This window comes from Berghia stephanieae, chromosome 4, assembly GCF_034508935.2.
Source record: "Berghia stephanieae isolate SIO BIC M18660-M18661 chromosome 4, UCSD_Bste_1.3, whole genome shotgun sequence".
Classification (NCBI taxonomy): Eukaryota; Metazoa; Mollusca; class Gastropoda; order Nudibranchia; family Aeolidiidae; genus Berghia; species Berghia stephanieae.
In genome coordinates, this window is record NC_088363.1 from 91,782,863 (window position 1) to 91,797,185 (window position 14,323).

The following is a 14,323-nucleotide window of genomic DNA, read 5'->3' on the forward strand; positions in this document are numbered from 1 at the left end:
TTGGTTGGTTTTAAGGACAAGTGGATTATTTGAATGGCGTTTTAAGCTCTAATAGACTTCTTTTAATTAAATATTGTTTTTGTTTTTTTTAATTTTACGTTAAAAAGGATTAATATAAAACACTAAAATTGTGAGGTTAACAAAACTTGGCTTGGATATTTTAGAATAAGTCATAATAAGTGAATGTATGAGTTTTATAAAATGATGGTTTAGCCCACTTGTCCAGAATAACCCCTATTTAGATCCTCCCTTTTCTCCACCTTCCCGTTTAAAGATGTCATTGAAAAGAATAAAAAAGCACCTAAAATTATTGGATAATAGTCATAGTAAATATTAGTACCATTTAAATGCCTTTTCCCCCCCCCTCCCCCTCCCCCCCTTTTTTTTTTGTTTCTTTGTTTATTATGCTTAATGTTATCTTTTTTTTTTTGCGCGGAAAGTTGAACAGTAACTTCTTCAAAACTTATTATTGCACATGTAAGTTTAAACACTGCTATAATTACATAATTACAAAGTCATGACATTTCAAGACAAGATAATAGGAAATCCACTAAACTGAGGGAACAAAAAAAAACTCCTTTCCAATTTATCTTCTCCCCATTACTAACACTGTAATATTTCACGTGGTTAGAACCGATATTGAGGTATTTACCTGACAACTTCAATCAAAAAGAACAGTATTAAAATCAAATATCAAATATTTAACAAGGAAAAATAAACTTAATAAAAAAGTCAAAATCAGAAGTTAGAACACTGACCAAGCTTGATATTGCACTTTCATTTAGCGTGTACATGTGTGTGTGTTTCTTTGTGTGAATGTTTGTTCGCTAAGCATGCCAGTGTGTGTGTTTATGTATGTATGTTAGAACATGATTTAATATAAAAAAAAACCAATATGCACATACACACCTTTTTAAAAAACAAACCAACCAACGACAACATACATCATCTATGGTTTGTTTCTTTGTAGTTGTTTTTTTTTTTTATCGAGAGAGAAAATCTAATGAAATGGCCCGGATGAAATAAAATAGTGACTCAATACAAGGAGTAATTCTGGTCATGTAGAGTTGCATTACGTAATAATAAGGATGCTATCTAATAGTGGTTCAGTTAAAGCATGGGAGATTGACATAATAATTATATATAACAATACAGTGGTATGTAAGTCAATGGTAAAGTCAGGCAAGGTATGATACATATAAACAAACAGTGTATAAAATATTGGTAAATACATCATATAAAATGGGTAGAACAGGTAATTATTGGGGGAAAAAAAATCCAAATGTATCACCATGATAAAAAATAAAATTTGATTCAAGACTTGAAAGCGAGCAAATTCTATCATTAAGTAGAATCTAACACAACGATGAAACTAACAACTTATTATTACAATGGTGAGTGAAAAGAGGATAATGAACGTCCGCCATAAAAATGTATTTGATCCGAGAGTTTGGCAATGGTGAAAAAAATGAATGCGACTTCTTAACATTAAAGACGGTTACCATAATATTGTAACCAAATATATGTATGGAAATAAATATTGTATAAAATGATGATTAAATTTAAATATTGTGATATGTTGACATCTCCTTCGTGTAAGTATGTGAATGTGATTAAATACTTGTGTATCATCAACTGTAAGTAAAATATTGAGTTTTGACGAATTAAAAATAAGACATAGAAGCACCTCCCCTTACATCGTTTGTTTTGTTTTTAAGCGTTTTACGGCGCTTGCAACACATTAAGGTCATATCAGCGCCACCCCCTAATATTAAAAAAGGCTGTAAATAATGTTCTTACCATATCCCTAAATTAAACAAGAAGTGAGGCCATGGCAATATAATAAAAATGTTTATAAAATTTAAAATTAGCCCCTTCGCATGACACGTTACCAAGTCATTCACAGAATAACGTATTGAACAATTGCAAGATGTCAACAAGGGTTGTGTTGCCCAAGTGAGCACATTGGAATAAAAATACCTTGTCCAAGGAACAAAAAAAATTGATATTCGTAATGAAGCTGAAACATGCAAAAAGAGGTCAGAGCTGTACTTTACTCATTCGGACCCTGCAGTCCTTGCATTACAGTAATAGTATATGAATGGCAATCTGTGTTAACGTCTAATATGACCCAATACAAATGGGCACACTAATCATGACATACTAAAGAGAGAGTATAAAACCACAATAACAGTCAATGTTGATTTAACTATGGCAATAAAAGTTGTTCAGGACGTAACAAATTTAGCCCACAAGAGATTGGTCATGAAAGCGGCTTTTACTTCCAGTAATAAAAACAAAAGTTAAAAAAAAAAAAAAAATTGAAAAAGAGAAGGAAAAAAAACAACCAAACCCCAGAAGAACCCAATGCAATGTAAACCAAGTAAGCACCAAGGATGAATTTGATAAAACAATTAGGAATCCCATCCATCAACAATTGATATTCAATGACATTGAATTGACAACAGTTCTCCAGATTAGCATTATAAATAGAGTAAAGTTTATTTTAAAATTTTGGTAACTTCGCAATCTCTACTTGCCAATGTTTAAAATTGAAGCATGCATACATCTATTTTTAAAGCATTTTAAAAGTAGTTTGTGTTTCATTGGGGAAAAGAAATGGCTTGAAATCTTGCATCCCAGATTGATACATATTTTCATCATGAAGTTTTTATTACCACTACAGAGTATAGCGCCTAATTGGTTTCTGAATTGTTCAGACAAAGTAATATAGAACCTAACATTTACTTTTTTCTTTTTTTCTCAGTATGCTAAGTCATTGATATTTTTTTCTCTTTATTGAAGATATAACCATAATACACTGTGGCATTCCGAAAACATTTTAAAACACGCTCTGACCATATTTTGGTATAAAAAATTCTCAATTGAATGTCTTCTAAAAAGCAAAAACAAAATTCAATTTTGTGATCTTTTGTGATCAAAATGGAATTAAGACTTGTAAATGATGACTAAATTACGAATTATAAATTGTATGAAGCTAATGGGTTACGATGAAATGTTTTTGTTGGTGTTAATTGCATTTAACAAATACATTGAGAAATACCCATGGAATGATCAATTTGGAAAGAGACATGAAACAAGAGGATATAGGAGGGAATTTAAAACACGAATATGAAGCCAAAAACGAAACAAATATAATAATTATCTGAGATTAACGTTTTATTTTGATTTTTTTTTGGGACAAAATAATGATACGAGTTATCAAGTATAAATTCTAAAATGAAGAGTGAAATTGATGTTAAAAAAAAACAAACTAGGTACCTACATTTTAAGCAATAAAATGTTGTTTTTTTTTTTGAAGAATGCTCCTTACTTTTCGAATATCAATATTCCAACAACAAAAAACGGATTACTTATTCTTAGTAATGGACTGCTCCTGCCTTGGTTCTATGAATTCAAAAATAAAACAAATAGATCATTTTGAAGCATACTGAATGGGACAATGGGGAAAACAATTGACTACACAATAAGCTGAGCTCGTTTCAACTGATTTCAAAGCTAATTTAAAACTTCATCAGTATGAAATGGTTAATATTTATTTCATATCTGAGTTGTAGGTTTCTTTATATTAATAATAATATATGCCAAATCATTAAAGGTTACATTAATGGGAACAGAGAGGAGCTTTTTTGGGTGCATTTCCCTCTTCCCAATAACCGATTTCACTTAACTTTTCAAATTTCTAACATGGAGCGTTAAAAGAATATTTTGACTATGATTGATTGGAGGTTTTGAAAGCGTGTTATTTTTTATGATGATTGCACTGTGCGTGAGGTATAATCTATGGAAGCTTGACGAGTTCATATATGTGAACATGAGAGAGAGAGAGAGAGAGAGAGAGAGAGAGAGAGAGAGAGAGAGAGAGAGAGAGAGAGACAGAGAGAGAGAGAGAGAGAGAGAGGGGGGGGGAGGGTTGAATGAAGTGACAGATAGATAATGGTGATGTTGTCTTTATTCACATTGACAATACGAGATGAAATTCGAAACTCAGCCTTGATGACTATATCTATTTAATCATTGACTTGCAGATACTCTACTTTTAATTTTAAGATCATTGACCGGGTGATGATCTAATCACTATGTTATTATGTGTTGATATCTGAAGAGATCTTTGATTTATAAAGGAACGTCAGATGCAATGTGAATGTCAATGCACAGAGATGAATACAAATCAGTGAATACAGTAAGCAATGTTCACATGAACACGAGTATTATAGAATCCTCAGGGTATGACACCAAAAAGACATGGAGCAGACCTGCCAACTGGAAATTTTAAAAATTCGTCGTTTTCACAGAGAAGAAATAGAATTAATTTTACAAGTTCATATTTTACCCTAAGCAGTATTAAATATGCCTTTTAAGAAATCTTAATAGATGCTTTCTTGCACCAAACTTTTCTTTTAACACATTGTATTGAATAAAACATGTCTATTTATTTCTGCTGTTGAAGCAAAAAAAAATTTGAATTTTTACGAATTTTTGGTAGACAGGTCTGCATAAAGGTATAAATTGTATCACCGTTGGGTATAGAGGATATTAGGGCCAGAGATAAAACATTTATTTTTGTTAAAAAATGCATGGCAACCATCATCCAATCAAATCAGCCCTCAAGGTCGTGTCATCTTCACTCAGTTTCCAACGTAACATCTTTCTAACAATCTTAAGAAACAATAACAAAGTATAGCATGGTTATGGTGTTCACTCTTGAGTGAGCGACTGGCCTAATAAGCATCTTTGACGTGCAATGCACAAAATAAATTCATATAATGGACATTAAAATCCAGGATGTGAAACAAATATTAGAAAATTGGCACTATGCCAGAAACCATGAAAATATATGACTGTACCATAACCTTTGAGGGTAGTACTGAGATTAGCACAGTCAGTTGATTTACAAGAAGAAAGAAAAAGATCAACTCCATCTTGATCGAAAAATTATTTTCATCACAGCTTCAATTGGTTTGTCAAAATTTACAATAATTCGTCAACTCCTTCAAACAAAAGCTTATCTTGAAAGCATAATTGTGTGCCCGTTAAAACAAAATTATTTTTTTCAAAATGTGCCATTTAAAATGTTGATATAGACAATGAAATAATATACAGCGTGGCTATGCGGTACGGTCCTTGCTTCGTACCCAAAAGGTACCGAGTTCGATCACCCGCTGCTGCGCTGTGTGGCCTTGAATACGTCACCTCACCCTAGCTCAATCCTGGGTTATTCCAGTTTCCCCTTGGAATAAACCCTAGAAACATATTTCCCCTAAGGGATGAATAAAGGAAATTTTATTTTATACCTACACCATTTTATCGCTTTTTCCACTTTATATATTTTCATTTCAACTGGAGTTTATAATTACAAACCCCCCCCCCCCCCCATCTCTTCCTTTAAGCACGAATGATAATCAATCACATAAATTTCATGGACTAATAATGCAATTGTGCACATTTAACTTATAATAATAACATTTCAAGTTTGCAAATCTGATATGCTTTGAAAAGGCAATATTCATCAAAATAGTCTAAAAATGTAAAACCCTTTTATTCAAAAATAATTTTCAAATAAAATACAAATCCGTAGCATTAAAAAAAAATGAGTACAGCTTTGATAAATTTGGACATTATCTTCAATCGGAAAAACTTGCTCTTATTCCTTATATTTCTACACTGTTCATGTTCCCAATAAATGAAAAGCCTTAATTTAAAGCAAAAAATTGTTGATTTCAAATGAAAGACATCTCAATCAGAATGCATTGTGGACATTTCTGTCACAAACTCCAACAGCCTCGTCATCTTCCTCTCCATTCCATCATGCTGATGTCATGTGTACCCATTATTACTTGGGTGAGGTGAGGTTTGTCACAGAGCCCCACACACACTGGATGCTTTGTTTAATGCTGCTTCGAAGACTCTGTTACATGAGAAAAAAAAATATAATCAATAAAGAAAAGATGGATGAGAGATAATTATAGTAATCTTAGATAATAATGAGACTTGCATCTTTTTATTTAACCATACTCTAGTGTATCAAATAGAAATGGTTGGACCATGGTAACTCAAACATCTGACATTTGTAGAGAGATGCATGAACTGTGAGACAGCTCTCTACAAATATCAAATGTTTGAGTTACCATCGTCTAATCAAAAATGTGAGGACGTAATATCATTCTTTTACTACCAACCACTGAATCAAAATTCTGACCAATAAATCGGATAGCAAAAGCAGATGTATTCTTAGTGCAAAACAATAGATGGATAGAAGAGTGCAGGAATAAACCAGATGATGAAATCAAGGTCGTTTATCATTAATGAAATTTATATAATGGAAAATAATTAATTCGGCTTGAGTTATTTATTTCTCTTTCTTTGAGAATGCACACATAATCTATTATAAAGGTATGTACTTATTTGCAAGTCTGATAACTGAACATAATTCATTGACTTATCATTTTCAGATCATTTTTTTTTTAAACATGACCTTATATTTTATATATAGAACAAAATCTACTAAGGTTGTCCAGTGCTTTACATGGGGATTGTCAGAATGAGGAAATAAATATCAACAGATAGTTTAAAACAAAGAGAACAAAACAATGTCTCTTGAAATTAAAGGGAAGGGAAAAGATATAATGATTCAAGATAATTTAATTTACAAGTTCTAGCTAAAACATTTGAGTGCTGAATCATCTGCAAGAGATAATAATGAGAATGAAAAAGATTGATCCAGAGCTGATGACAATGTATTCGTAAGGATACAAATTCAGGAGGTCATCATCGTCATTGAACTTCTGATTCATTTGAATATTTCATTTTGCATGATAACTCGTCTCTTTAGTCTTTGCTGCCTACTTTACTGACATTTAGGAATGTAGTCTTTGCCATATACTTCACCAACTTTTCTCATCTCATGTAGTTCCATATCTGAAGCAGACGTCGGAGGTCATCTTCCGCCAAGCTGATCTATCTCTTGCCAATTCTATTAAAGCAGCGCCACCTTTCTCAGCTTCATCTGTCCAAGTTCTTATCCCTTTCAAATACGTTATTCTTTGTCTTCCTCTTATTCTTTTTCCATTCATCTTTCCAGTCAAGGCGAGTATTTCCAAACCAGGGTGGCGGATAATGTGTCCTAAAAATTCCATTTGGCGTTTGATGATTTTTGTTATCAGTGATCTTTTTCTGTTTGCCATTTCTAAAATTTCTTCATTTCTTTTCCTTTCCATCCATGACACCCTCATTATTCTTCTGTAAAACCACATTTCCACTGCCTCCAGTCTTTTAACCATGGTCTTGTTTATGGTCCAGCTCTCACAACCATATAGCAGCACAGACAGTACATAGCAATCCAGGACTTTGATTTTTGTTTTCATGCTAATATTCCTGTTTTTCATAATTGTATGCAGCTGGTTGAATGCATTCTTCGCCATACCTATTCTTTTCTTTATTTCACAATCTGATTTTCCATTGGATGTTACATTGAAGCCTAAATATTTGAAACATTCAACTTGTTGTATTGTTTGTCCTCTGCTTGTTATTACACAGGCTGGTGGGTTATTATTTTTAGATACCGTCATACATTCTGTTTTAGATATATTCAGTTCCAGTCCCATATTTTCACTACTCCTGACTACAACATCCAGTAATTCTTGTAGTTCATGTTCAGATTCTGCCAGTAGAACCGTATCATCTGCATACCTCAGATTTGTTACATTCTTTCCTCCAATACACACCCCTTCTTATGTTCGATATCTCTTAATATCATTTCACTATAGAGGTTGAATAAATCTGGAGACAAAACACACCCCTGCCTAACTCCTCTTCTAATAGGTGTAAAACTGCTTAGTTCGTTGTCAACACGCATTGCTGCTTCTTGTTCCCAGTACAAATTCCGTAATATTCTTAAATCTTTACCATCAATGTCCAAGGATGATAGAATTTTGAATAGTTTTTCGTGTTGTACTTTATCAAAGGCTTTTGAATAGTCGATGAAACACATATACAGATCTTTATTTACTTCAATACATCTTTCCATCAGCATTGATAATGTGAATATTCCATTTCTGGTACCCTTGTCCTCAACAAAACCAAATTGCATCTCCCCAATTTCAGGTCGTATTTTATTTCTTATTCTTAATAAAATTATCTTCAAAAGAATTTTTGTGAGGTGGCTCATTAGGCTAATAGTTCTGTGTTGTTCACAATCAACTGCCCCTGGCTTTTTGGTAGTGCTATAAAAATGGATCGTTTCATATCAGTTGGCATTTTTCCTGTGTCATACACTTGATTTAGAAGGTTTGTGATGAATTCAATCCCCCATTCACCCAGGCCAGTCAAGGCTTCAATTGTTATGGCATCAGGTCCTGCAGCTTTTCCATTTTTCATGCTTTTCATGACGTTCCTAACTTCATCTTTCATTATAGAAGGCCCTTCCAGTTCTTTTATCATAGGCATTTCTCCTCGATTATCAAAAAAAAGTTCTTCAATATATTCTGACCATCTGTTTAGAATGCAGTCTTTGTCCATGATGGTGTTTCCACGCTTGTCTTTGATGCATCCACTTTTAGCACCTGATTTAGTTTTGTTTGTCACTTCTTTGATTTTCTGATGGAAGAATTTGCCATTTTTTTCTTTGCAGGACATTATATAGTGACATTGTTCATTTATCCAGTCTTCTTTAGCTTCGTTGCATTTTCTTTTTATCTGCCTGTTCAGAGTCTTGTATTTTTCTTCCTGATTTTTGGCCTTTCTTCTCTCATTCATTAATTCTAATATCTCTGGAGTAATCCATTTCTTCTTCTGCAACTTAAGTGTGGTTGGAACATTTTCTTCTAATGATGCAGCAACACGTGCACGTCTCATTGAACCAAACGTCCATTCCATTCAGTCTAGATCACGTGTTAGGCATCCTTTTTTTTTTTTTTTTTTTTTTTTTTTAAAGATAACTCTCTATTGCAGCGTCTATAATTACTTATGGCCAGGAATTCACTCCCACTCGAGTCCAGTTTGTATATATAGGGCTTCATACAAGGAATCAACCCCTGTCCAGGGTTTATGATTATTTACTGACCATATAGTTGGAGCCATATGAAGAAACAATTTTACTTGTTTTATTTTCACCAACTTTTATGATGTTAAAATAAAACAAGTAAAATTGTTTCTTCATATGGCTCCAACTATATGGTCAGTAAATAATCATAAACCCTGGACAGGGGTTGATTCCTTGTATGAAGCCCTATATATACAAACTGGACTCGAGTGGGAGTGAATTCCTGGCCATAAGTAATTATAGACGCTGCAATAGAGAGTTATCTTTAAAAAAAAAGGATGCCTAACACGTGATCTAGACTGAATGGAATGGACGTTTGGTTCAATGAGACGTGCACGGGGAATAAATTAAGCATTGTGAGGAGTAAAAAGCATTGTGGAATTATGGAAGTATTATTTTTAGATATGTATTAATTTTTTTTCATGGATCCAAAGTTGTCAGAAAATGGCATGTTTTTTGGGTTTTTTTTTTTTTTCTTAATATTTTCATTTTCATTATCTTGTTTTTTTTTTTTTTTTACTTTGTCATATGTAAAGTCATGAGAGATATCAAAATACCATGCCACAAAAAAAAAAAAATAGAAAATAGAAAAATATAGTTGAAAATTAAGCGTCAAGCAAATGAGTGAGTGAATAACAATAAATGGAAGATTTTTAAAATGAAAAGATCGTCTTCTTAGGATAGAAAACCATTTGGATTTCTATATACTTGAGATTCAACAATATGTATATATTAATGGCTAAAAATATTTTCAAAATTGAAAGAGAGTGAATATATATACCACAGATTGATACGAAAAAAAGATAGATGAGAGAGAGAGAGATAGATAAATAGAGAGAGAGAGAGAGAGAGAGAGAGAGAGAGAGAGAGAGAGAGAGAGAGAGAGAGAGAGAGAGAGAGAGAGAGGGGGGATGGAGCAGAAAGGGAGGGATGGAGAAAGAGACAGAGAAGGGGGGGGGAAGGGACAGGGGGAGAGAGAGAGAGAGAGAGAGAGAGAGAGAGAGAGAGAGAGAGAGAGAGAGAGAGAGAGAGAGAGAGAGAGAGAGAGAGAGAGAGAGAGAGAGAGAGAGAGAGAGAGACTAAGTCTATAAAAACACGTATAGAGACTCTGCATGAAAACAATGACTGTGATTTCATAATAATTCCACCGAGTTAGTAAATTAAAAAGGTAGAAATGAAAAAAGAAATGAAGGCTAGGGGTAAACAATGTGAAAGTGAAATGTCGACCCAACTCAGCATTTATTTACATCAAATTATCACACAGCAGCCAATGATGATTAGCATTGGCAAAGAGAGATGATTCATCTGATGACAAAATACTCTATGACATTCTTTATAAAATTATTTTTTTTTAAATTAAAAAAATTCCATTTATTCATCCCACAGGGGAAATTTTTTTTCTAGCGTCTATTCCAAGGGATGACTGGAAAAACCCAGGCGTCAGCCGCATTGCAGCGCCGCAAATTGAGCTAGTGCGGGGTGACTTGCTCAAGGCCACACAGCGCAGTTGCGGGTGATCGAACTCGGTACTTTTCGGGTATGAAGCAAAGACCGTACCGCTGAGCCACGCTGAATGCCAGTAACCTTCATCCCAACTTAATCCTCACTTCTCACAATATTATTAAATGTGTGTACTGTTGGTCAAACTGCTCTGTCTTTTTGGATTTTTTAAAAATATACATTTTCTTATGGGAAGCACAGTTAGGGTATACGTTTATTGAGGAATCCATATTTATTTAGAATAGGTAACTGAAAAAGTAAAGTAATTTCTTAACTTCCAAAGTAACACAAATCAAATGTTCAGAAAATTTCAAAAGAACAAAACGAAAAGAAGCCAACATTTGCTTGATGAATTTAAAGGAGACGAATAAAAACGAAAATGATTACAAATAATATTTAATCTGAGTGTCTTCTTTACAGATACGAACAGGAGGGAGTTTGCAAAAGGAGCAAATAAATAGTGAATGTTGATTTTTAAAAAAAAACGTTCTTGTCCTGCGTCACGCCATCTGCGGCAGAAGCAAAAGCGAAGTAAAATGATTTAATTCAAAGCTGAGCGAAAAATTGTAACCATTTGATATACATACTTGTCTCTGGTTGCGCTGGAAAAGCAGATTTTAAAGATAGAAATAGAAATAAAGAATCTTCAAATTAGTGAGGGAAAATATTGAATGAAGAATTAAGTCTCATTTATTATCTAGATGACAGGGCAAAACTTGAGCATTTATAGAGAGCAATATCCACTAAACATGCTCAAAGTGCTTTACTAGGGGTTCCTAGCCAACAGCAACACTTAATATATATATAGGCCGAGACATGACACCTGTTAGGCGATAAATCAAATGTTAACTCTACAAGATAACACTATTTTTATTTGACAGATAAAGAGAAAAAATCTATTTCTTTAATTCTATTTCATTTATACACAAAAACGTATAATCGATGAATGGCAGACTACAGAATTTAAATATGATCCACTTCTAAGAAAGAATAACAAAAATGCTAGAGTCAGATTGTAAATGACGTCATCTAGATGATTACACTATATTTAATGACATCTAGATTATTTCACTATATTCAGCAGGCACGAGAGACAAACTTCAAAATAGGAGTAGTAGTTTCTGAAATTCCCCATTTTTTTCATTCTTGCATGTAATATGAAAAAAACTAAATTCATAATAAAAAATTGAAAAGTTTAATAAAAACACTTGTATTGTAATGAAAAGTTGAGGAAATGTGAATATAATGAGAGAACACCAAATCAGACTAATGTGAAAGGAACGTGAACTCCTGTTGTGACAGCAGCTTCTGGTGGTTGACACAACAATTATAGGCCTTTTGATCTACAGATTTTAAAGCCAATTGGCAAGTCACACAAGTAAATTAATGAAGGATATCATCACTTTTTGTTTTGAGAATTTCAATCCAAAGTGAAACAGTAAAGTATAAAAATATTTTAGTCCTCCTAACAATAATTTTTTTTTTTTTAATTAGAAAAATAAAATCAAAAGAAAAAGAACAACACTCAATTATTATCTTAAACTAGGGGGGACGGTGTTTATTGACATTACACAAAAAATCGAATGGGAATACTTAAACATCAAAAGCAATATGGCCTTCAAGGGTTGACCTACAGCAGAGAGTTCAATTTTACTTTAACTTGACATTGTCTGACTGCGTTCATCAAAGCATCAGTGTTACTGCTCTCTTGCTGAGAACCACATAGTGTGTAGTTGTAACGGTTATAACCAGATAAATAATAATTCTAACATTGACTGTTCACTGTCATAAACACAGGATGCCAATTACTGCTCTCTTGTGAAACATAGTGTGTAGTTGTAACGGTTATAACCAGATAAATAATAATTCCTAACATTGTCTTACTGTGTCCACCAAAGGAACAATAACAACAGAAGGCCCAAGGATAAGCACCACAGTTACTGCTCTCTTGGTGATAACTGTATAGTACGTGGTTATAACCAGAAAAATTATGATGGTATTACAATCTTATAGAAAATAGTATCTGTTAAGGGAGGTTTGACTATGACCATTTAAATTTCTATGTTTAGCAAAAGAGAGCGAGTAGATCAAAGAGAGAAAAAGTAAATAAATACCACTCAGAAGCGTTTACAAAACATAAAATGATAGTCTTAAAAGCATTCTTGGAAGGTGTTAGCATTGTTCATATATATATAATATGTGACCCATCCCATCTATCTAGTATTATGTTGGAATGAATCCGATAAAACAATCTTGAGTTTAAAGTCAAAATGGTCAGACTTCAGGAAATTTAATTTTCTGGTAAAGAAACAAAACTGACTCAAACAATAAATGTATTTATTTGAACTCAAATGGAAGACTTAAAATTGAATTCTATGTAACGATGACTACTTGACATAATACCCTTTAGAGATGGCTGGTCACATTTTGGTGGCTAATTTGTTAAATAACTTGTCTAGCCCAATTATTTACACTCTTAACAAAAAAACAATAAAAAAAAAACCAACCAACCACATCAACAGCATTCAGTTTTGGAATATGTTTTACAGGACACGTGCATCTTACTAGTTTTTCATTTGTTCATGACAAACACTTACTTAAGAGCAACCATTTTCTTTTTTTCAAAAAGGGAAATAAATTTAAGAGTTTCACTTACAGAATAATTAACACATTAATTGGTTTGGCTTGACATCAAGAATTCTCCGGATTCTTTCCCTTGAACAGACTTCGCACACCATTGAAAGCACTAGTTTTGACTTCCTTCAATCCTTGAACTCCAGCTTTGACCCCTGAACTTATGAACTCTCCTATGCTCTACTCAAAGCAAACAAAGTTGGTAACAGTCAAGGGGACGAAATGACAACATCCAATATGGAAAAGGAAATAAAATAAAATTAAAACAAAATATAACCAAGTAAAACACACATGAATATCAATTTAAAAACAATAATAATCAAGAGTTGAAAAGTGATTCTGATGTGTTGATCAACAAAACATTAAGGGTATTGTGAAAAACAAATAACATACATGAAAATAAATGTGTCTTGAAAAGACATTTAAAGAACAAAATAAAAATAAATCACATCGAAATGAATGAAATTTGAAACAATAATGCGGTACCAATTGCATTTCCAGTTTGTTTTTTTACGAAATGACACACGAGAGGGTGAATGAATATGAATAAAATTTGAAGGCGATAAAAAATAGAATGTGATGTCTGACATAGTTTATTACAGCTTTTGTCGTTAGATATCAATATTAAAGATTTTCTCACTGGAATTTACAGAAAAACATTTTCTTTTAATGAACAAAAATAAACCTCTTTTATTATTCAAAATTTAATGTAGATTGAAATAAAAATGTTATTGTTCCTACTAAAAGTAGTTAATTCATTATTTAATTTACTGAAATATAGATTTCTTCGAATTTACTATACACAATAATTTTAAACAATCTAATGTTTATATGGATTTTGAAAATGTATAAATTATTTTGATGATGGCGGTACAGTCATCTGTCTATTTAAACCCTTGTGTTTTTTCTCATTTTCAAACACCCGGTTATTACATAATTCAATCAAACCCGGATAGTTTAATTGTCAATTCAAAATTATTGCAACAAAAATATAATGAAGGAATAAATGAAAAAATAAAATTCACATTCATATAATAGAAATGAATTAATAATTAATATTACAGATAGATAAATAAATAAAAAAATATATAGATGTGAAATAAAATATACAGTCATTGATATAAAAAC

At 32.5% G+C, this 14,323-nt stretch overlaps 1 protein-coding gene across 3 annotated transcripts in view; it reads right to left on the reverse strand.

Annotated features, from left to right (window-relative positions):
• Nucleotides 1-3,857: 3,857 nt before the first annotated feature.
• The window catches only part of LOC144971576 (amyloid beta precursor protein binding family B member 2-like), a 133,777-nt gene continuing 123,311 nt past the window's right edge, over nucleotides 3,858-14,323 (reverse strand). For 2 of the 3 annotated variants that reach the window (XM_078912620.1, XM_078912619.1), the window contains 2 exons: nucleotides 13,218-13,375; nucleotides 3,858-5,929 (listed from right to left, as the gene is read on the reverse strand). In XM_078912620.1, the coding sequence (XP_078768746.1) occupies nucleotides 13,253-13,375 (123 nt within the window). In that variant the 3' untranslated portion in view covers nucleotides 3,858-5,929; nucleotides 13,218-13,252. The remainder of the gene's footprint in view (nucleotides 5,930-13,217; nucleotides 13,376-14,323) is intronic. The other variant, XR_013645158.1, reaches the window with a different exon arrangement.